At 49.6% G+C, this 20,618-nt stretch overlaps 1 protein-coding gene across 7 annotated transcripts in view; it reads right to left on the bottom strand.

The window, feature by feature from the left end:
• The window catches only part of ODF2 (outer dense fiber of sperm tails 2), a 32,023-nt gene extending 12,716 nt beyond the window's left edge, over positions 1-19,307 (bottom strand). Inside the window, exons 1-11 of one of the 7 annotated variants that reach the window (XM_029202817.1) lie at positions 18,032-18,142; positions 16,757-16,896; positions 15,318-15,408; positions 14,334-14,450; positions 13,932-14,057; positions 7,299-7,448; positions 6,193-6,353; positions 5,288-5,417; positions 4,596-4,727; positions 1,193-1,264; positions 39-110 (exon numbers count right to left, since the gene is read on the bottom strand). In XM_029202817.1, coding sequence (XP_029058650.1) covers positions 39-110; positions 1,193-1,264; positions 4,596-4,727; positions 5,288-5,417; positions 6,193-6,353; positions 7,299-7,448; positions 13,932-14,057; positions 14,334-14,450; positions 15,318-15,408; positions 16,757-16,788 — 1,083 coding nt within the window. In that variant the 5' untranslated portion in view covers positions 16,789-16,896; positions 18,032-18,142. Of the gene's footprint in view, positions 1-38; positions 111-1,192; positions 1,265-4,595; positions 4,728-5,287; positions 5,418-6,192; positions 6,354-7,277; positions 7,449-13,931; positions 15,409-16,756; positions 16,898-18,031 lie in introns of those variants that run through there. The other 6 variants (XM_029202815.1, XM_029202816.1, XM_029202818.1 and 3 more) reach the window with 6 other exon arrangements.
• Positions 19,308-20,618: the final 1,311 nt, after the last annotated feature.

Genomic DNA, 20,618 nt, shown 5'->3' with positions numbered 1-20,618 from the left:
GCTGGCCCATATAGAGGAGCAACTGCTGGGGACGGTACCTTCTCACATTGTATTTCCTGGAGGAGCTCTTCCACCTCCTTGTCTTTGTCTTGCAGCAGTAATAGCAGGCGCTGGAGAGGGCACACACACACTGTCTGAGCTCCCTGCGAAGGGTGAGGAGGCCCCACCCAGGGAGGACAAACACTCCTGTGAGTGCCTGGCCACTGGGCCCAAGTCCCAAATACACTGGCCCAAGTCACAGAGACCCTAGCAGGAAGCACCCAACATCTGTATCACAAGTTTTTACAACAATTTAAAATAATGCTAGTTGTGGGACACACTGAAACACAGACACACAAAACACTAAGGAAGCCCCATAATCCCCCACCCAGAGATCACCATTGTTAGTACACATTAAAAAGTCAGATACCTATTTTGCACTATAACCACATTTACCATAGTGTGATTAAATCTTCTATATCTTTTGAAAAAGCACCTTAACATTTCAATTTACGGATGTATCATAATTTGATAAGGCTCTTGAGCTGGGAATGCAGGTTTAGGCATTATCGCCATGACCGTTGAATCCCCTACAGCGATGTTCGGCCAGGCACCGAGGGCCAAGGGCCAAACCTCGGGAACCATGATCTCTATTTCTTTCTTTCTCTTGGAGACTCCCAACAGGCATTAATACATCAAAGGCTCCAAAAGGTATTGTAGTTAAGCAGCTGGTTTAACTTGTCATTCAGGCTGGGCAGCAGTTCCCCAAATTTATTTGGCCATGGATCAACCCCCCCTTTTGTTTCTTGTACCCATTAACACCTTGAGGAACTCAGGGCTCTATGGAACAGACTTTGGAACATGCTGCCTTGGGAGAGATTCCTTGGGAGGATTGGAATTGTTGAGTCAACAAGTCTGTACCATAATATAAATAAGGAAATTCAGGGAACAGACTCTGATGATTTACAAATCCATCACTGTCATCACCATCCCTCATGCTGATGTCCAGCTTGGTGGTTCAAGCTCTCGAGTGATTGACTAGACAAGCCCAGTGGGGCAGGAGGGACGGGGATATGTGTTTCATGATTTCACAGATCATGAAACTAAGACCCAAAGAAAAGTCAGAGCGGGGCTCCAGCCCTCTTGCCGCCACTCAGCACCTCTACGCCGTCGCCTATACGCCCTGGAGCAGGCAGGGGGAGCTGTGTGTTACCGCTTTCTCGGAGTCCGCCTCTGCCAGCCGTTTCAATAACGTTCCTTGTTGCTCCATCAACTTTTCGGAATCCTTCAAGGGAAGGCAGGGAAAGCCAACTCATTAAGCAATAAACTGAGATGTCTACATCCTCTAGGTCCTGTTCCTTTTCTAAAAATTATACTTCTAATGATAGAAGTAGTAAATTATATTCTCATTATAAAATATTTAATGAAAACCGATAAAGTCCCCCTCATCCCTACCTCCAAATCCAGCCCTGCTGTTATGAGTTCGGACTGTCTTGCCCATCCTTTCTCTATGCATTTATACGTAGCTACACCTAGAGAAGTATCTTTTGGGGGATGAGGGGTGGGAAGGGATTAATGTGTAATTTTACCAAAATGATATCATACTGTATTTTTGTGTCACAACTGGATTTTTTAACCATAGTTTTATTGAGATATAAATTCAGATACAAGTCACCAATTTGAAATGTATAATTCAATGGTTTGTGGTATATTACATTGTGATTTTTTTAATTGTGGTAAAATATAACAAACTTTTTCATTTTAAGTGTAAAATTCAGTGGCATATGGTACATTTCCAATATTGTGTAACCAGTATTACCATCTAGTTCCAGAATTTTTTCATCACCCTAAAAGGAAACCTGCACCTGTCAAGCTGTCAGTCTCCTATTTCCCCTCCCCCCAGCTCCCCCCAAACTCCTAATCTGCTTTCTTTTTTAGGGGGCGGGCGCACCACATGGCCTGCAGGATCTTAGTTCCGGGACCAGGGATAGAACCCAGGCTCCAGCAGTGAAAGTGCTGAGTCCTAACCACTGGACCGCCAGGGAAATCCCCAACCCCTAATCTGCTTTCTGTCTCTAATATGCTGTGGCATTTTTTAACTTCTCCCCGTAACCTTTGGGCAATAAGGTGGTTCCCAGGCTTTGCAGCTGTAAACACGGCAGCAGTGGACATGTTGGGCACGTACTAAGTGTCTCTCCAGGATTGATACAAAGAGTAAGAATGGCTGGGCCCGAAGATCTGTGATTTGTGGCAGGTGACATGCCCTGCAAAATGCCTGCACTGACGCACACAAACAGGACGTGAGAACGCCGGGCAGCAGCCAGCCTCTGCCTGTTGCCAGTCTTGCCAGCATGAATCCTGCCGTTTTAGTTTGCATTTCCCTATTTATGCATATGCTTATTAGCCATTTAAGCTTCCTCTTCCCCGGACTGCCTGCTCACACCTTTGCCCACTCTCGCACAGGGCTGTGTCTTTGAACTGTCTCTATTCTTCCCAGTCACCTAAATAAAGTGTCCCTAGAAGAAATCTCACCCCCCTTTCCCTTTCAGTCCCACAGGTCACCTTCGCAGGCTAAGAGAAAAGGGCTCCCTGGTCCCAAAGTTTCCCAGGAGCCTAGGAACTGGAGGAAGACAGCATTATGGGTTCTCTAGCAACAAGAGGAGGCAAAGAACGTAGGACGAAAACCTAGGCCAGGGACCCAGAGCCTGAAGCTATTCTCACTGCCCCGACAGGCCATGCCCTCTGAGCCTCTGGGGGACTCTACACAAACTAACACACCATCTCACCAAATCCCCCACTCTAAGGAGCCAGGCACTATCACCACCCCCATTTCACAGACGAGGAGATCGAGGCTGGGAGAAGTGAGGTGAGCTGCCTGAGATCACACAGCCAGAGATGGCAGAGCTGGGCGCTAAGCCAAAGGACTCCAGAGCCAGAGCATTCCCCCAGCACACTGAGTACTCCCCAGTAAGCACCGCAGCGGGGCTGTGGTCCTGAGGGCCACATGGGCGGGAGGAGGTGAGAGCCTGTACAGAACCTGGAACGCCTGCTGCGGTGGGAGTTTAAATTAGCTGACCCTTCACCTCCAACTGGAGATTCTGGGATTCCGGGATTGTAGGAGCTAAGAAGGCGAAAAGGGAAAAAACTGGTAGGAAGACGTTTTCTGAAGCCCCGCCACCCCCCCACCGCCCCCAGTCCCAGGACAAACAGCAGCGACAGCCACCATTTACCAAGTACCCACTGCATGCCAGGAGTATGCACAGTCCTCGTCCACACATCACTTCTAAGTCCCTCACAACCCCACATGGAAGATGCTATTCCCATTTTATAGGTGGGAAAACTGAAGACCAGAGAGGTAAAAATCACCCACCCATGAACACTGAGCTGGAAATGAAACAGATAAAACTATTTTAAGAGAATAATTTAGCTATAACTAGTAACATTCATAGAAATATATTCTGGAAACCCTCAAGTACACCAGGATAGTACAGACGAATGCGCAAAGTAACACTTGTAAAAGCAAACAACCAAAAATTGTCTCCATCAACAGAAGAGTGGGTAAATAAGTTGTGGTATTGTCATAAAATGGAATAGAGCAGTGAAAATGAACTACCTTAGGCTTCAAGGATAAAAATGGATGGATCTCATAGAAACATTGATTGAAAAAAGCCAACTCAGAAGAAAACATATGGAACAATATCATTTATGTAAAGTTTGAAAACATGCTAAACAATACTATATGTTGCTTAGGGATACATATATAAGTGAAAAACTCTGATTCCAGATAAAGTTTCCCTCTGGTGGGAAGATGAGGTTACTGCCAAAGGAGACACCAAGAGGGATTTAACCATGTGGACAAGGTTTTGTTTGGAAAGCTGGATAGTGGGTACACTTTTACTTATTTTAAATATTAATTTTTAAACTACAAACAAAGGAAGTTGACACTGTTTTTTTTAAAAAGTTAAACTAAAAAAAAATCTCATCAGGACGGGCTTTTTTTTTTTTTGGCTGCATCTCGAGGCTTGCAGGATCTTAGTTCCTCAACCAGGGATCGAACCCACGCCCACGGCAGTGGAAGCGCCGAGTCCTAACCACTAGACCGCCAGGGAAGTCCCAGCATGGGCATTTTGAGACTCTCGGTATCCCTTTGGTTTTGAACCAAACAGGAAGACAGCTGTTTATACTGTCAGTCTTTTCAGAGTCATTTGCTAACATAAAATATATTTCAGAGACCACCTTTTAAGAAAACAAAGTGATACCATACAACGTGTCCGCCAGCCATTAAGCCGCCTGCTTCACCAAAACTCAGGTCTGGTCTTCTCCCCGCTTTGTCGCATGACCCCTGGGATGGGCTGAACCCCTGCCTGACTCTCCACTGCTCTTCTGACTTTCAAGGTCCTTCCTGTGCCACCAGGCCCACTTCAACAACGAAGACAACACTCGTCTACCAGATGCCCAGCATTTCATATGAATGATTTCAGCAAATCTTTCTATGGCCCCCTCAGGTCAGGCAGGCACCAAGAATATTTTCTTTTTACAGACAGGAGCCTGCGGTGCTACAGGGCCAGGGCTCCGAGTGAGCACTGGGTAGGGGTGCGGCTAGGACCGCAGCTCACCTCTTTGCAGTGCTGTTCCCTCAGCAGTTCTCGGAGGGTGCGGTTGGTCTCCTCAAATGTGCTCAGCTTCTGCAGGAGAAGTTCCTTCTGCCTTGTTAGGGTGTTGATGTCCGTGCAGGTCATTTGTTTCTCCTGGAAGACAGCAGGCAGTCTTGCCAGGCACGGGTGGAGAAGGGAAGAGCTGGCACAGGGAGTCCCCATGGGGAGCTTAAGAGGTATTGGTGCCAGGCAGCCCGAGCAAGAAGAGCTGGGCAAAGGCAGGCTTCCCGGAGGAGGCAGACCTGGAAGGATGGGCAGGTTCTGAGCCTGCTGAGAACACCAGGTGGGGAAAAGGGCGGGAGAGTTCGGTGTGGGCGAGTGCAGTTAGGGTGGGCTTCTTGGACGAGGTGCGCTTCCTGGACGACAACACTTGGTGGCTGATACTGGCAGGAATCAGACACGTGCCTTGACTCACTGTGATCCCAGGAGACCCACGATGACATCTCAGAGGCCCTGGCTACCAAAGGTCAGCCTCGAAGGTCAGGGCCCAGAAGTGAGAAGAGGGGTGGGGGCCGAGGAGTTAAGTGTGCCCTGCCCTGGCCTGAAGATGTCATAAAGTCAGCATGGCGACTGCGTAAAGACCCCGCCACGGTGTGCAGCTGCCCCCGCTCTGGGCCCGGCCCCGGCACTGGGTGGTTGGGCTGGCCACCTACCGTCTTCAGTTTCCCGATGGTATCCTTCAGGGCCATGACTTGTTTGGCCGCAGCAGCCCCATCCATTTCAGCCTCCATCAGCTTGGACATGAGGCACTCCTTCTCCTGCTGGAGGTGTTTCTTCTGAAGCCTGGGCCCAGAAAGAATAGGGCTCTGTGAGCCCTCCCAGGCCCCTGCCCACCCGGAGCTCCGACGCTCACCTCACAATGCCGTGCGAGGCTCATCTCCTGGTCAGGGAACAGTGGGGGAGGGGGCAGGGATGGCCCTTCTGGCCCGAGTGGCCTTCTGGAAGGACACCTGGTCACCAGAGCAGGGCCTCCACACCGGGGGACATTATGCCACCTGTTTGTCTCTCAGACAGAAATCAGTGTCATCTCATTCCCCAGCCACTGCCATGGCCACCTAACTACCATCTTCAGATCCGCTTTTGAGCCCTCCCCTCCACACTCCCCATTGGAGCCAAGTCTGGTCACACCACTTCCTGCTTCAAAAACCCTTCTGTGGCTCCCAACCGCCCTCGATGCAAACACCCTGAAGTGGCCACCAAGAGCCGGCCCCTGCCAACCTCCGTGGCCCCCCTTCCCCTTGGCCCACCCTCTCCCCTTGCTCTGCCCCGCTTTTCATTTCTTAGTTGCAAACTCCTCCCGCCCTGGGGCCTTCCTGCAAGATGTTCCTGCTACCTGGTGTGTTTTCCTCCCCCGCACTCACCTGCCTAGCACCTGGCCATCCTGCTGGACTCCCGTTGTTTCCAGAAAGGCCTCCCTGATGCCCTCCCCCCGAACTCTGCGGGGCCCACTTCTCTGACCGGGAATCATGAGCGCATTAGTGACTCTGTTGAACACTGTAACCCGGGCTAGGCTGGTGCTCCCGCAAGAGGGAAGGTGCCCAGGGCAGCGCCGCCTTACATAGTGAAGTCCTTCTCCTCCTTGATGCGCTCGATGCTGTGCCGCAGCACCGTGTTCTCGTGCTCGGTCTCGGCCAGCTCTTGGGCCACCTCCTCCAGCTCCTCCTTGCGTTCCTCCAGGAATCTTTTGGCCATCTGGCGCTCTCCCTTCTGCATCTTGACCTGTGCAGGGGCATGCAGGCAGGGGCCACTGAGGGGAGGAGCTCCTCTCCACCGCATCTCAAGGCCCGCTGCTTTGGACAAAGCGAGGGGCACCTCCGATTGAGCGCTCCATACTACTGAGGTCCTTTGGGCGCAAGCTCAGTCAATCGTCACAAAGACTCTGGACAGACATGATTCCTCTCATTTCCTCGTCACCGAGGAAAGGGAGCAAAGGGAGCCTGAGTGACTTTCTGGTTGGGGACAGAGCCAGGATACAAACGGTTGTTCAGCTGGCACTCCACGGGAGGAGAGATGTCACAAAAAGGCCCCTGCCCCTCGGGCTGTGGAGAAAGGCGGGCCTGTTACCAGGCAGCCACCAGCCGCAGGTTCTCCAAGAGGGCCCTGGGCCCCAGTCGCAGGGGAGGACTAAAGACACAGGCCCCGTCAGCAGCCGCAATGAGGATTCCACGGCAGCTCCACCAACTTATTAGTTGGGGGCCTTGGACTTCCAGGTTGTTTCCAATTTCATTGCCACATCCCACCCAAAGACACAGCCCAGCAACTGGGGACAAACTTCCTCTGCCTGTTTGGGGCATTGTTTTCTGTTTTTTTTTTTTTTAACTTTTGTATAAAATGGAAAACAGAGGCCCCAGTGTCCCAGTCACTTCATCTCCAAGACAGGGACAATAATACCACCGGCTTCGTTTACTGTAGTAAAAAATCAAACCAGGCCATCCATACAGAGCACCAGGCAAGGTCAGGGCCAGGCCTGGGCTAAGTGCTTGATGGAAAGGGATCCCAGGTTGCCCCGACTACCTCCCCAGGGGCACCTGAAACCCTGGGAGGCCTGCAGAGGCAGCAGGAAGGAGGTGTCCACCAGGAACTCACCTGGCAGTCCCAAGTGTCCTCGGGACACTGGCCAGCCTAGCCCCCTACCTCCCTCACCTCAGACTTGAGACAACCAACCGTGTTCATTAGACTGTCAATCTTCTTATCATAACGGTTCATTTTACAGTGACCCGAGTCGTCATCTTCGGTAGAGAGGTCACTTAACCGCATCACTGAGACCAGCTTTTCTGAAGATGGTGGTGTGATCTCCAGGCAGTGAGGTGGATTCTGATGTAGAGGAGGGAGAGACACATGAAGTCATAAGGCAGAACTGCAACCATTGGTCCCACCATCCCTGGCTGTCCGCTGAGCAGGAAGAGCTAAAACTGCTACAGGGCAAAACCACAGAGACCCCAAGGGGAAGGGCACACCGACCTTCTTGGTGGAACACTGCCTCATTACCTACCCTTGTTTTTTTTGTCTTTTTTTTTTTTTTTGCAGTACGTGGGCCTTTCACTGCTGTGGCCTCTCCTGCTGCGGAGCACAGGCTCCGGATGCGCAGGCTCAGTGGCCACGGCTCACGGGCCCAGCCGCTCCGCGGCATGTGGGATCCTCCCGGACTGGGGCACAAACCCGTGTCCCCTGCATCGGGCGGACCCTCAACCACTGCGCCACCAGGGAAGCCCCCTACCCTTGTTTAAATGTTGTTTCTGAAGCTCTTCTAACATAGAAATAAAAAGCGTGTGTTACACAACTACTGAAGCCCGCACGCCTACAGCCCGTGGCTACTCTTCATTGCGGTGCACGGGCTTCTCATTGCGGTGGCTTCTCTTGTTGCGGAGCACGGGTTCTAGGCGCGTGGGCTTCAGCAATTGCGGCACACGGGCTCAGTAGCTGTGGCTCGCGGGCTCTAGAGCGCAGGCTCAGTAGTTGTGGCGCACGGGCTTAGTTGCTCTGCAGCATGTGGGATCTTCCCAGACCGGGGCTCAAACCCGTGTCCCCTGAATTGGCAGGTCGATTCTTAACCACTGCACCACCAGGGACATCCCCAGTGTCAAGTTTAAAATGAAGGATATAACAAATTGGCAAAAACTGTGATTCCCAAAGTTGGCAAAAGTTGGGGGCAGTAAATATTTTCATACACCTAGGGTAGACATGAAATATGTCAAAAGTCTTTTAAATGAATATGAATACATTGGATATTGTATACATTGTATATTGTATGAATACACTGAATATTGTGGATAGTTGCAAAGGCAAACAAATCTTCTATAATAGGTATTTTAGGACAAGTGGAGAAATTTAAATATTAACCAGATGTTACATGATTAGGAAATTAAGTTTAAAAAAAAATGAAGTGAAGTTTTTAGGACTAATCACTGTTATTTTGGTTATGGAGAAAATGTTATTAGAAATGCATACTGAATTATTTAGGGTTAAAATGGTATTTCTGGAAAATATTTACCTAAATACATCAGCATAAAAAAATATTTTTTAAAATGCATGTGCTCCTCAGAGAAGTTTATGCAAAGCTGTATAATACTTTCAAGACTTCAAAAAGATATTCTGATCTGGGGGCGAGTGTTCCCATGTTTTTTATTGTTGTTGTTTTTTTAACTGTCTTTTAATTAATTATTTATTTGGTTGCACCGGGTCTTAGGTGCAGCAGGCGGGCTCCTTAGTTGTGGCAGGCAGGCTCCTGAGTTGCAGCTCACAGGCTCCTGAGTTGTGGCATGTGAACTCTTAGTTGCGGCATGCATGTGGCATCTAGTTCCCTGACCAGGGGTCGAACCGAGGCCCCCTGCATTGACTGTGCAGTCTTATCCACTGCACCACCAGGTAAGTCCCTCCATGGGATTTTGATATATTGAATTTGACTCTCTCATTCTATACATTTATTCCATTGTATTAAGTAATTGCTATTTCTCATTGTTTGCACCGTTTTTTCCTTCTCGTAAGCTGAGGTGGCTAAACTTCTGTGCTAATTTCCAGGGAAAGATGATGGCTATCAGGAATAAAAGGAAGTATTTTATTTTTTAAATTTTTTTAACATCTTTATTGCAGTATAATTGCTTTACCATGGTGTGTTAGTTTCTGCTTTATAACGAAGTGAATCAGCTATACATGTACATATATCCCCGTATCTCCTCCCTCTTGCGTCTCCCTCCCACCCTCCCCATCCCACCCCTCTAGGTGGTCACAAAGCACTGAGCTGATCTCCCTGTGCTATGCGGCTGCTTCCCACTAGCTATCTATTTTACATTCAGTAGTATATATAAGTCCATGCCACTCTCTCACTTTGTCCCAGCTTACCCTTCACCCTCCCAAAGGAAGTGTTTTATATGGGTGTAAACTGTTATGTCAAACAAGTAGGACTCATAGGGTGCAATTTAAAAAATGTATGTGCCCTTTGTCCCAGCAATTCTATTTTTGAGGAATTTATCAAGAATATCTAAGAATGTGAATTAATATTTAAATTCAAGGCTAGGGTATAGATAAATGTACAGCAAGATAGTATTGGTTAAATACTAACAGTACACAAATGTACACACAATGGAATAATGCCTTAAAAAAATAATGTGCGATATAAATATAGTCAAAATATGTGGAAAAAAGAACATTACAACAATAAGTAAAATATAATCCCATTGTTACAAAAATCAAAAGAACACGTCTATTCACAAGAAAAGATCCAGAAGTCTTGCACCTAGAAGTTACATGGGTCTCTTCTCAGGGTGGTGGAATTACAGGTGGTTTTTACTTTCTTCCTTGTGCTGATTTAGATTTTCTAATTTTTTCTAATTTTCAACAATGACTGTGCATTACTTTTATAAGAAAAAGAGTTATTTTAATATATAAAAGAAAGACAATAGGAAAATGTATAGACAGTACGATTACAATTTGAAAAAAAAACTCCGCATGGGAAAAAGTGATAATAAATGTATCGCAATATTAATAGTTTTAGGGTGGCAGTGACAAGAACAGGACTGGTGATGTTGTTTCTTGAGCTGGGTCTTTGTAAAAATTCATCAACACGCTTCTGATGCATGTACTATCCTGCACTTTCCAATGAAAAGGTTTTAAAACTTAATAGCAGCCAGATAAGAGTAGTAGAATTACAGTGATTGTCTAGTTTTCTGTATTTTCAGCTTTCTGTCATAAAAATAGATGACTTAATTAGTAATAGGGTAGAGAAAAAACCCAGACCTGCTTTCTCCCAAAGATCTTATCTTGTGTACCAGGAGGGGTTTTAAAAATGAAACATGGGGACTTTCCTGGTGGCGCAGTGGTTAAGAATCCGCCTGCCAATGCAGGGGACACGGGTTCGAGCCCTGCTCCAGGAAGATCCCACATGCCGCGGAGCAACTAAGCCCGTGCGCCACAACTACTGAGCCTGCGCTCTAGAGCCCGCGAGCCACAACTACTGAGCCCACGTGCCTAGAGCCCGTGCTCCGCAACAAGAGAAGTCACCACAATGAGAAGCCCATGCACCGCAACGAAGAGTAGCCCCCGCTCGCCACAACTAGAGAAAGCCCGCATTTAGCAACGAAGACCCAACACAGCCAAAAGTTAATTAATTAATTAATTTAAAAAGAAAGAAAAGAAACATGAATCCCCACAAGCACATAGCAGCTTCCGGGGTCCATGTCCAGCTCCACCACAAACTCTTTCTCCTGTGGTCTTTTCTCTCTTGTCCATAATGGTAAGGGCAGGCTGGGGCCTCCCAGGAACATGGAAGGTCACTGAAAAATGGAAAGGGGCTGAACCAAGAGGACAGCATGAAAGACAGCTACTGCTTGAGAGGTGGTAAGTCACATCTCTGGGCCCCTCCGTTTCTAGAATTCTGTGGCCCCAGGACTGGACGGGGCACTGAGCTTTCCAGGGGGGACCATAGTCCTAGCAACCCATGTCAACAGGAAGTCCATTTCCATAGCGGCATGACTTTGATATATAAGTTGAGAACTACTAAGTCTCTTCATTAAAAAAAAAGAAAAGAAAAAAAGCATTTTAAATAAAATATAGTATGTTTGTTATAAAGAAATTCAAGCAAACCATGAAAAGATAAAGCATTAAAGCCTCCCACCCCAGAGGTAATCACTGCTTACCACTTCTTATATTTCCTCCCCAAAACAGGTTTGCACATATAAACATATCCATACACACATGGACACACAGATGCACTTTTCTGCGCAAATAGGGTCAAACTCTCCGTGCTGTGCCACTTGGTGCTTCATTATCATGTAGAAATATCTACCTCAATCTTCTAGTGGTTGCATGGCATTCCATTGTATGGATGCATCATAATTTAACCAATACCCTCCTGACAGACATTTAGGTTGCTTCTAATTTTTCTCTATTGCAAACAATGCTTTAGTAAACATCCTGATACACACACAGATCCCTGTACTCTTCTGTGACTTTTAGCATCAATTCCCAAGTGTAGAACTATAGAATCCATGTTTGGATGGATGCTGCCAAACTGCCTCCAGAACGGCTGAATCGGTTTCACAATCCACTCAAAACTGTCCAGGGGGGCTTCCCTGGTGGCGCAGTGGTTAAGAATCCACCTGCCAATGCAGGGGACACGGGTTCGAGCCCTGGTCCAGGAAGATCCCACATGCCGCGGAGCAACGAAGCCTGTGCGCCACAACTACTGAGCCTGTGCTCTAGAGCCCGCGAGCCACAACTACTGAAACCCGTGCACCACAACTACTGAAGTCCATGTGCCTACAGCCCGTGATCTGCAACAAGAGAAGCCACTGCAATGAGAAGCCCGTGTACCGCAACGAAGATCCAATGCAACCAAAAATAAATAAATAAAACAGATAAATTTAAAAATATATATTAAAAAACAACAACAACAACAAAAAACTGTCCAGGGACTTCCCTGGTGGTCCAGTGGTTAAGACTCTGTGCTTCCACTGCAGGGGGCACAGGTTCGATCCCTGGTTGGGGAATTAAGATCCCACATGCCACGCTGCGCGGCCAAAAAAAAAAAAACACACACAAAAAACCATCTAAAAAAGATTCGTTGATACCTCCCATATGCTTGTCAACACAAGGTATTCATAATCTTTTCAACTTTTTTCCATTCAATAAAAATGATAGCTTGTTTTATCTAAAATGTAATTGTTTCTAATTTACATTTCACTGATTATTAGTGAGGTACACATAGTAAAAAAAATCTAAAAAGCATTTTAATTCCAGTCTTCCTTGCACTTTATATAGAGAGATATGTCAGAACACTTTTCATTTATTCCCTAGAATACCAAACTCCCTTTGTCTCTTAGGGATAACATGGTAAATCAGGGAGTCAAGAGAGTGAAGTATGACTCTAAACTTCAGAGTAATTACTATTATTTCTAATTTTAAAAGTAATAAGCTCTCAGAAAGAGAATCTTTCAAAATAGATCAGGGGCTTCCCTGGTGGCGCAGTGGTTGAGAATCCGCCTGCCGATGCAGGGGACACGGGTTCGTGCCCCGGTCCGGGAATATCCCACATGCCGCGGAGCGGCTGGGCCCGTGAGCCATGGCCGCTGGGCCTGCGTGTCCGGAGCCTGTGCTCCACAACGGGAGAGGCCACAGCAGTGAGAGGCCCGCGTACCACAAAAAAAAAAAAAAAAAAAAAAATATATATATATATATATATCAGGCATCATCATCTTAAGGTATAGTCATCCCTTGGTCTCCACAGGGATTGGCTCCAGGACCCTCATGCATATCAAAATCAAAGGATGCTCAAGTCCCTTGTATAAAATGGTGTAATATTTGCACATAACCTAGGCACCTCCTCCTGTATACTTTAAATTAGCTCTAGATTATTTATAATACCTAATTCAATGTAAATGCTTTGTCAGTAGTTGCTGGCACACAGCAAATTCAAGTTTTGCTTTTTGGAACTTTATGGATTTTTTTTTTTTTCTTAAATCTGTGGTTGGTTGAATCCACAGATGTGGAAACTGCAGATACAGAGGGCCAACTGTAGTTTCAAGCCCTTTACTTGTCTCAATAATAAGATCTTTGTCTAAAACACAGTCACAGGCCTTGTCTTGTCAATGAGTTTTTTCACTGCAATTGACTAGAACGTAAGCGTAAGGAAGGCACAGCTGCCAGTTTGCAGCTGTAACCCCAGTGTGCAGCAGTGTCGCAAGAAATGCACGAATGACTGCATGGATGGATAGATGGACAAGCAAAACGTTTTGAGGTGTGGCTAAAAAAAGACAACAGTTCTCTTGGAACCTTGGCAACTCACACGGAAGGCAGTTATTCCTCAGGAGATTATTCCAGTGGTTTTGATGACATCTATGGAATACATGCACGGTCTCTTATGGGGGTGACCGTAAAAGTGAAGATGCTTTCTTTGATATGTACGTTCTGGTATATATTTTAAAATTATGCTTCGGCACTAGCAAAGTTACGTGGGGCAAGACATGTAGCTCCTCACATACAAATCAGAGAACCTACGAGTACCGCCTCTAGAATGAGACCCCCCTGAGTCTTAACTCCACCTCTGCTACTCTCTCTGTGAGACTTCACCTCTCTGAGCCTTGGTTTCCTCATCTGCACCTTGGGAGAGCGGGACCTACCACATTGCAGTGTTGGCAGGACTCAAGAAGATTCCCATACTTTCAGGGTTTAGCAAGGCGCTCAGTAAGTGGGACCTACTGGGATGTCTCTGAGAGCTCCTGCTGACCCTGAACCATACAGAGTGTGAGGCCTGCTAGAACCTGACCAGTTGGAAAAGAAAAGCCTGAACGAGAATGAGCCTACCTCCCACTTGCATCCCACATGCCGGGTGGATGATTTTCCAGGGGGCATCCAAGGTACCTTGGTTTTCACCCGGACACTCCGCCGCACATTCACGGTGTCCCCTTTCATTCCGCGCTTATGAGATTTCTGTGGAAAGGGACAAACCCAGGGTCACTTCCCCACGCAGCTGGCCGTGGCATCACTCTGGTGGCATCCGCTTCCAACTCTGCTGGGGAGCCGCTTCTGACTAAGGCTACTGCTGCCACTTCCAGGTGACCGTCCTACCTTCCAACCAGGCAACTGAGCTCTGAAAGCGAATGTGTCTGTCTCTCAAATCTCTGGAGTTAGAAGTGTGAGGAGGCCCAGCTGGGAGGTGTCGCCTTGCTCCACAGCCTTGGCCTTGCCCCCCTGGCATGCTCCTACCTGGCTGTTGGTCGCTGATGCTTTCGGGAGTTTTTTTATGTGGACATGGACAGGGGTGTTCTCATCCACGTGAACATGTAAGGGGGGAGTTGAAGAGCGGTCCTTCATGGTTCGCTTCTGGCAGGTGGGGGAGGACAACACAAAAAAGGTTGATCTGTGGATGAGTAAACTGGGCGTGAAAAACCGAGCTCACAGCCTCTGGGGGCCACTGAAAGCCTAGCCACCAAGCGAGCAGGACAGGAACCAGCACTACTGGCATGCGGGCAGGAAGCAAGGCGGGCGTGCCATTCAGCAGGCTCCTGCAGAGATCCCAGCTGAAGACCACCGGGGAGACACAGGTCCGTTCAAGAGAAGGGTCTGTGAGACCCACAAGTTCTACAAAAGAGCCCAAACCCAGGCCCCGGGGTCCTCAGAGCTGCATCTCTTTCCGAGCCTGCTGGAATGCACAGCTCCTCCTCATTCAGCACAGCACAGATGGAAAGGTGAGTCCTCCTACACCGGGATCTGAATGGGGCATGCGGATTAGCACGGGACACGCACAGAACAGTTACGGTGCAAAATACTTCAAGCAGCAGGTAGATAAAGGACGGTGAAGACAGAAAGCTGGAGGAAATGCCGAGATGAGAAGGTTGTATGGATTCTAAAGGCCACTTAAGCAGGGCTGAACACATACCCCTCGCCTACCTCGCCTACCACCAGCTCCTGTCAATCCCCATTCTTTTTTTTTTTACTTTTTTCTTTTTTCCTTCTTGTCTTTTTTTTTGGAAATTCTGTTTTCAGATTTTTGAAGTTTGTCTGGAAGGATTAGGTTAACACAACCTCCTCACACCCAGCAGCCTTGCCACAGGCAAAACCAAATCCAATCAATCAGCAGGCTATGCATGAAGGCACCTAACAGAGCACCTGGCCGCCGGGCTGCCAGCAGAAGCGTTTCTTCTGGCGGGGCCACAGACCACGGGGCTGCTCCGCGCGCATGTCACCTACCGTCACAGTCACACTGGGTGAGCCACAAGGTGTCCTCAAGACCTTTTTCTGCTTGAGGCTCGTTACTCTGTTCTTCTCACACGATGGAAACCTGTACCCAGGCACAAGAAGCAGATTATAAGCAGAAAACTAGGGCTCTTCTATTTCTTAGATCTCCCGAAGTTATATACTACATATGGTGTCTAACGAGTCCACGGCTAGGAGAACCAGTGTGGAATCATTTGGCTCCCTGTACACAAGCACCAAGCTCTCATGGTGTGCCTGGCAGGGGGATGGAAGCAGGGGGTGATGGGCATTCGCAGGGCTGGCCTTTTAACCTGCCATCGCATCACACGTATTGTGACCTTTTACTGAAAAGCCCAGCTGTCATCCTGTCTGTCAGGAGACAAAAAAAGCAGGCAGAATGTGGGCAACAGCCAACATGGTAGTCTGGCCAAGGGCGAAAGTGCCCAGGACACTGGCTGGAGCAATGCTCAGTGAATGACTGCCATGAAAAGACAGAGGCATAAGCTCAGGAAGAAGGTCTCTGTGACTCAGTTTCATAACATTAATAGTCAAATATTCAAATAAGAGGATGAAAAATGACCATTTCCCAAAATATTCCATTTGCTACCCTTTAAGCTTTTATGGATTTTTTTTAATACCACGTGTAATTCATCTTATACATAAACAGCCCCATCACTAAATTTGCAAATAAAGCAAAAGTTTAATCTCCAAAATCTGGCAGCAGTCAATCCAAGAATTCCAGGATGGGAAGGGACTTGGAAAGTACATTTGATCCATCCCACTGCCTGACGACAGCCCCCAAAATATGACCTTGCCCTCACCCTCCATTATTTTGGAAAAAATAATGCAACATAAAAATTCTTTAGCACTTTAGCATACATTTTGCTGTATGTATATCACACCTTGATATAAAAGAAAAAGATTTTTTGAGTCCTACTAATCATTTAGCCAAGGAATACCAAATCTGTGCAGATGGGTTTTTTTTTTCCCTCCTCACTTAGAACATTTCTGTTTACTTTAAGCCAATAGATTTGGGAAAGCTCTCACCCTCAGCGGGTTTTCCATCAAACTGCCTGGATTCCACCAACATTTGACTAACTGCCGCGTCCACCTCTTACGTGGTTGTTATTTATTTACACCTAACCTTCTTTCAAAAAGGATCTGAACCTAGTACTCCAATGACAACGACGGTGATCCTATTTGCTACCAGGAACTGGGGCACCTGAGGAGGGAGGGCCAGAGGGAGGCAGAACTGGGATTACATGCGTGCATTTTCCTCTTTCCTCTTAAAAATTATTTTTAAATGTTTTGGTCCAGGCTTTCAGTACACAGAACAGAGAGCTGAAAAGAGGATCCTCCAGTGAACCTGGCCTGGGAGCCCCTGCCCGCTTTTCCCTGCCCTATGGCGGAGGCGCCCCCCACAATGGCAGTACCTGGGGGAGCCGCCTGAGGATGACGCAGACATGGTTAGGCATCAAAGCCGCAAAGGTGGGCAATTGGGTCAGCAGGCTCTGCTCAGGGGGACCCAGAGGGGCGTGTCAGTGAGAATCTCAGGGGCCGGGCATCAAACGTCCTGAGGGGAGGAGAGTGTAAGCTTTGGGAGTGACAGTTGGATGAAAACTTGAGAGGTGCTCCTCTGCTGTCCAAGTCGCACAGCAACTAACTGTCCTGCCAAAGTGGGGGGAGATAGGAGAGGCTGAGCGAGCCGGTGGGCGGGGCGGTGAGAGCTCCCCTCCCCAGGGAGGGCCAGGGGGCGGAACTTCGAAGTAAAGGACCACCACACCCAGGCCCCACGCGGGAGGGAAGGTGGGTGGCCACCAGGGGGGAAACCTGAGATGCTGGCTCGCGTGCGAAGAGGGCGGGAGAGAACCGCTAGGCTCCAAGTGGGCCCCAAAGGGCCGGAACCGGCGTAGGCAGCGGGAGGGATATTCGGGGCGGAGCCAGGGCAACTGTCTCCTAGGAGAAGGGCGTTCCCGGCAAAATAGACACCCGAGAAGACCAATAGTATTTGAAGGAGGAAGGAGCGGAGGCTGCAGGGGGAAAGGGGCGCTAAGCAGCGAGTGGGTGCCCCGACGGCAAAGGGAAAATCCTCCAGGGCGAAGCAGCGGCCGCTGAGATTTAGTATCCGAGTTAGAGCGGGTTCGACGTCGGGTCGTGCAGGGAGCGCGGCGGGAGAACCGGGAGGCCCGCTGGACAGGTGAACCCACCCAACGGGGTAGGGCGGCCCGGAGGCGGTCCCCGGGGACTGCGCTGCCTACGAGGAGCCGGCAAATAACTACCGGGCCGAGGCCCTCAGGGAGGGCGAGGCGGACGGGGCGACGCCCACCGGCGGGCAAGAGGGCGCGGGGCCAGTCTCTGTCGGCGGAAAGAAGGGACGACCACCCACCAGCGGGCAGGAGGGGACCAGTTTCTGCCCATAGAGAGAAGGCCGAAGCCCGGAGGGAGCAGAACCCTGCCGGTGGCCAGGTGAGGAAAGGCCTGCCCGTTAGCGGGAGGAGGAGAAGGCCCGCGCCGGTGGGCGGGGCGGGGGGGCGAGATTCTGACGGGAACTGGACGAGCGCGCCGGAGGGTGCCGGCGGGGGCGGCCCGGGGGGGCAGCGGGACCCGGCGACCTCGGCGGGGGCCACCCCGCCCGTGGGGACCAGGCCCGGCGGCGGCCGCGGGACGCCCTGGAGCGCCCTGGCTCCCGCCTGCCGGCGGCCTCTCACCAGGAGCGACACGGCTGCGCCCAGAAACGCCTCCTTATGAAGTCGTTGAAGTCGGAGGCCAGGGTCTTGCCATGGAGACGCCGCGGCGGATTCAATCCAGCTCTGGCAGCGACTCCTCCCCGCTTTCTCCTCCTTTTCCGACAACCGGTCGGCAGGTCGCCCATTGGCCAGTTCAAACCCCCCCGGGAGCCTCTCGGGTGTCGCCATTTAGGCCCAGCCCCTGGCGTCACAGAGATGCCCCGCCCCACCAGAAGCTCCACCCCCTTCCGGGCCACGCGTAGCGTCGCCAGGGAGACGCGCGACGCCACTGACGGGCCTGGCCCGGGCTTGCCTCGCCGGTCAAGACGACCTTTCCCCCCTCCGCCATTTTTACCCTGCCTTCAGCTCTCGTCGGTTCCCGTAACTCAGAGGAGCGCCCAACTTCTAGCCTACTCCCTCTGATTCATATTAGGCCACTGGGCTCAGGGGTCAGGAAACATGTTACTGTCCGGAGCTGCGCGCTGTTTCTGGAAATACAGCCCTGTCTCTCCTCCCTTGTTGGTGCAGAGATGGAGCCCGCTTCTGCACACCACCCAGACTCTCTCCCCCTCCCACATCGCCTGTCTTTGTCCAGGGGGGAGGAAGGGTCCGCGTTCCCCTTGCTCCGCACTGCCCTCTTGCACACTGTATGCTGCTGTGTGTACACACCTACTCCGTTGAAGTTCTCGCTGCGTCTCCATCTTCTCAACTATGCTTCACTGTCAGCCAATCATGGGGGGCTGTCACGTGGCTCACGCAGCCGCCCTGGATTCTGGGAGACTTTAACGTCCTCAGGGCCATCCTGGCCTCAGTTCCTTGACATCCTCATCTCCATGACCTTCTCTCCACCTCAGCCATGTACTCCCAGGGTCACACAACTGGTCCACCTGAAATCTTAAGTTCCAGCTCCCCCCTCTCCAAACAGAACTCATTCTTTTGCCTTCCCGCCTACTGTCTAATGCTTATGGCGTTCATTCCTCAGTGTTAGGGAGCCCTCCACTCCCTTGACCCGTTCATTTTCTCCCTGTTGAAGAAATGATGGATCCCCAATCCTTATTGTAATCCAACCACCTGAGTCTCTGCAAAGATCAAATGCACAAATCATTTCCTCCACCCTCGGCTGAGCCCTCACCACTGCCCAGCAATGGTTTAATTTATCCCCCTCCGCCTCCCCACGTTGGCTTTTTATTTATCTATCTATTTATTTATGTATTTTTGGCTGAGTTGGGTCTTTGTTGCTGTGTGCGGGCTTTCTCTAGTTGCGGTGAGTGGGGGCTGCTCTTCGTTGTGGTGCGCGGGCTTCTCATTGCAGTGGCTTCTCTTGTTGCGGAGCATGGGCTCGAGGCGCAAAGGCTTCAGTAGTTGTGGCTCGTGGGTTGTAGAGCGCAGGCTCAGTAGTTGTGGCGCACGGGCTTAGTTGCTCCGCGGCATGTGGGATCTTCCCGGACCAGGGCTCGAACCCGTGTCCCCTTCATTGGCAGGCGGATTCTTAACCACTGCGCCACGAGGGAAGCCCGCCACGTTGGCTTTTCCGAATCTTTGCCTCTTCCCCATCCCATATGACAACTCTCCTTTTTCATAGAGAAACATAAATTCATCCAGTGGAATTCTCTCCACCTTCTCCCACCTTCCCCCACCTTATCCCCCCCCTTCAGAAGAAGTGATGTCATTTTTGCTGCCCAAGATAACCTTCTTGTTTCCAGGCAGGCCTAGGTCAAACATCTCTGTAAAACATCTCTTGCCAGTCCCAACGCAGAGTTGTTGATCATTTCTCAGTGCTCCCACATTCAATGAACCAACATTTATTAAGTCCCTACTGTGTACTAAGCCCAGGGTGAGGGACACCAAACCAACACATCCCACTCGGTCTTCAAGGAGTACACAGCCAACCCCTCTGATGTGACCAGATGAAATGATTAAAGCTTTCCCCTCCCCACCCACTGAAGGATTTTGCCTCTGTGGTTTTGTCCCCTACCCACCATCTGAGGAGGGTTTTTCTCTGCCAGTGCAGTTCTTCGGGGCTTTTGTGATGGAGAATCTGAGAATGGACAGGACTGAGAGGTCACCACCCTCAACACACACACACATACACACACATGCATACACTGGAAGCGAGTGACAGGAAGGAGGAGGGGGAAAATCTTAGAGACAGGCAACAGGGAGGAAGGGGTGCTGAAGACAGGGGCACAGGGACACCTGTAGTGGGTGAAGGACATGTGATGGGAAAGAGAACAGGATTTTTTCTTTAAATATTAATTAATTAATTATTTATTTGTCTGCGCCGAGTCTTAGTTGCGGCTTGCAGGATCTTCTGTGCAGCATGCAGGATCTTCTAGTTGTGAGATCTAGTTCCCTGACCAGGGATCGAACCCGGGCCCCCTGCATTGGGAGCTCGGAGTCTTAACCACTGGACCACCAGGGAAGTCCCAGAGAAGAGGAATTTTTAAAGCATAGCTGTGGTCTGTTATCTGCCCCTTTTGTGGTGTTTGAGAAATGCAGGTAAAGAACTTGAGTTATTCTGATATCACTTTGTTTTTTGTGGGGTTTTTTTGTTTTGTTTTGTTTTGTT

Source organism: Monodon monoceros, unplaced genomic scaffold (assembly GCF_005190385.1).
Source record: "Monodon monoceros isolate NGI ecotype Baffin Bay Population unplaced genomic scaffold, NGI_Narwhal_1 Super_Scaffold_5, whole genome shotgun sequence".
NCBI classification, from domain to species: domain Eukaryota; kingdom Metazoa; phylum Chordata; class Mammalia; order Artiodactyla; family Monodontidae; genus Monodon; species Monodon monoceros.
The sequence above is the reverse complement of the archived record's forward strand: the minus strand, read 5'-3'. Positions and strand labels throughout refer to the sequence as shown.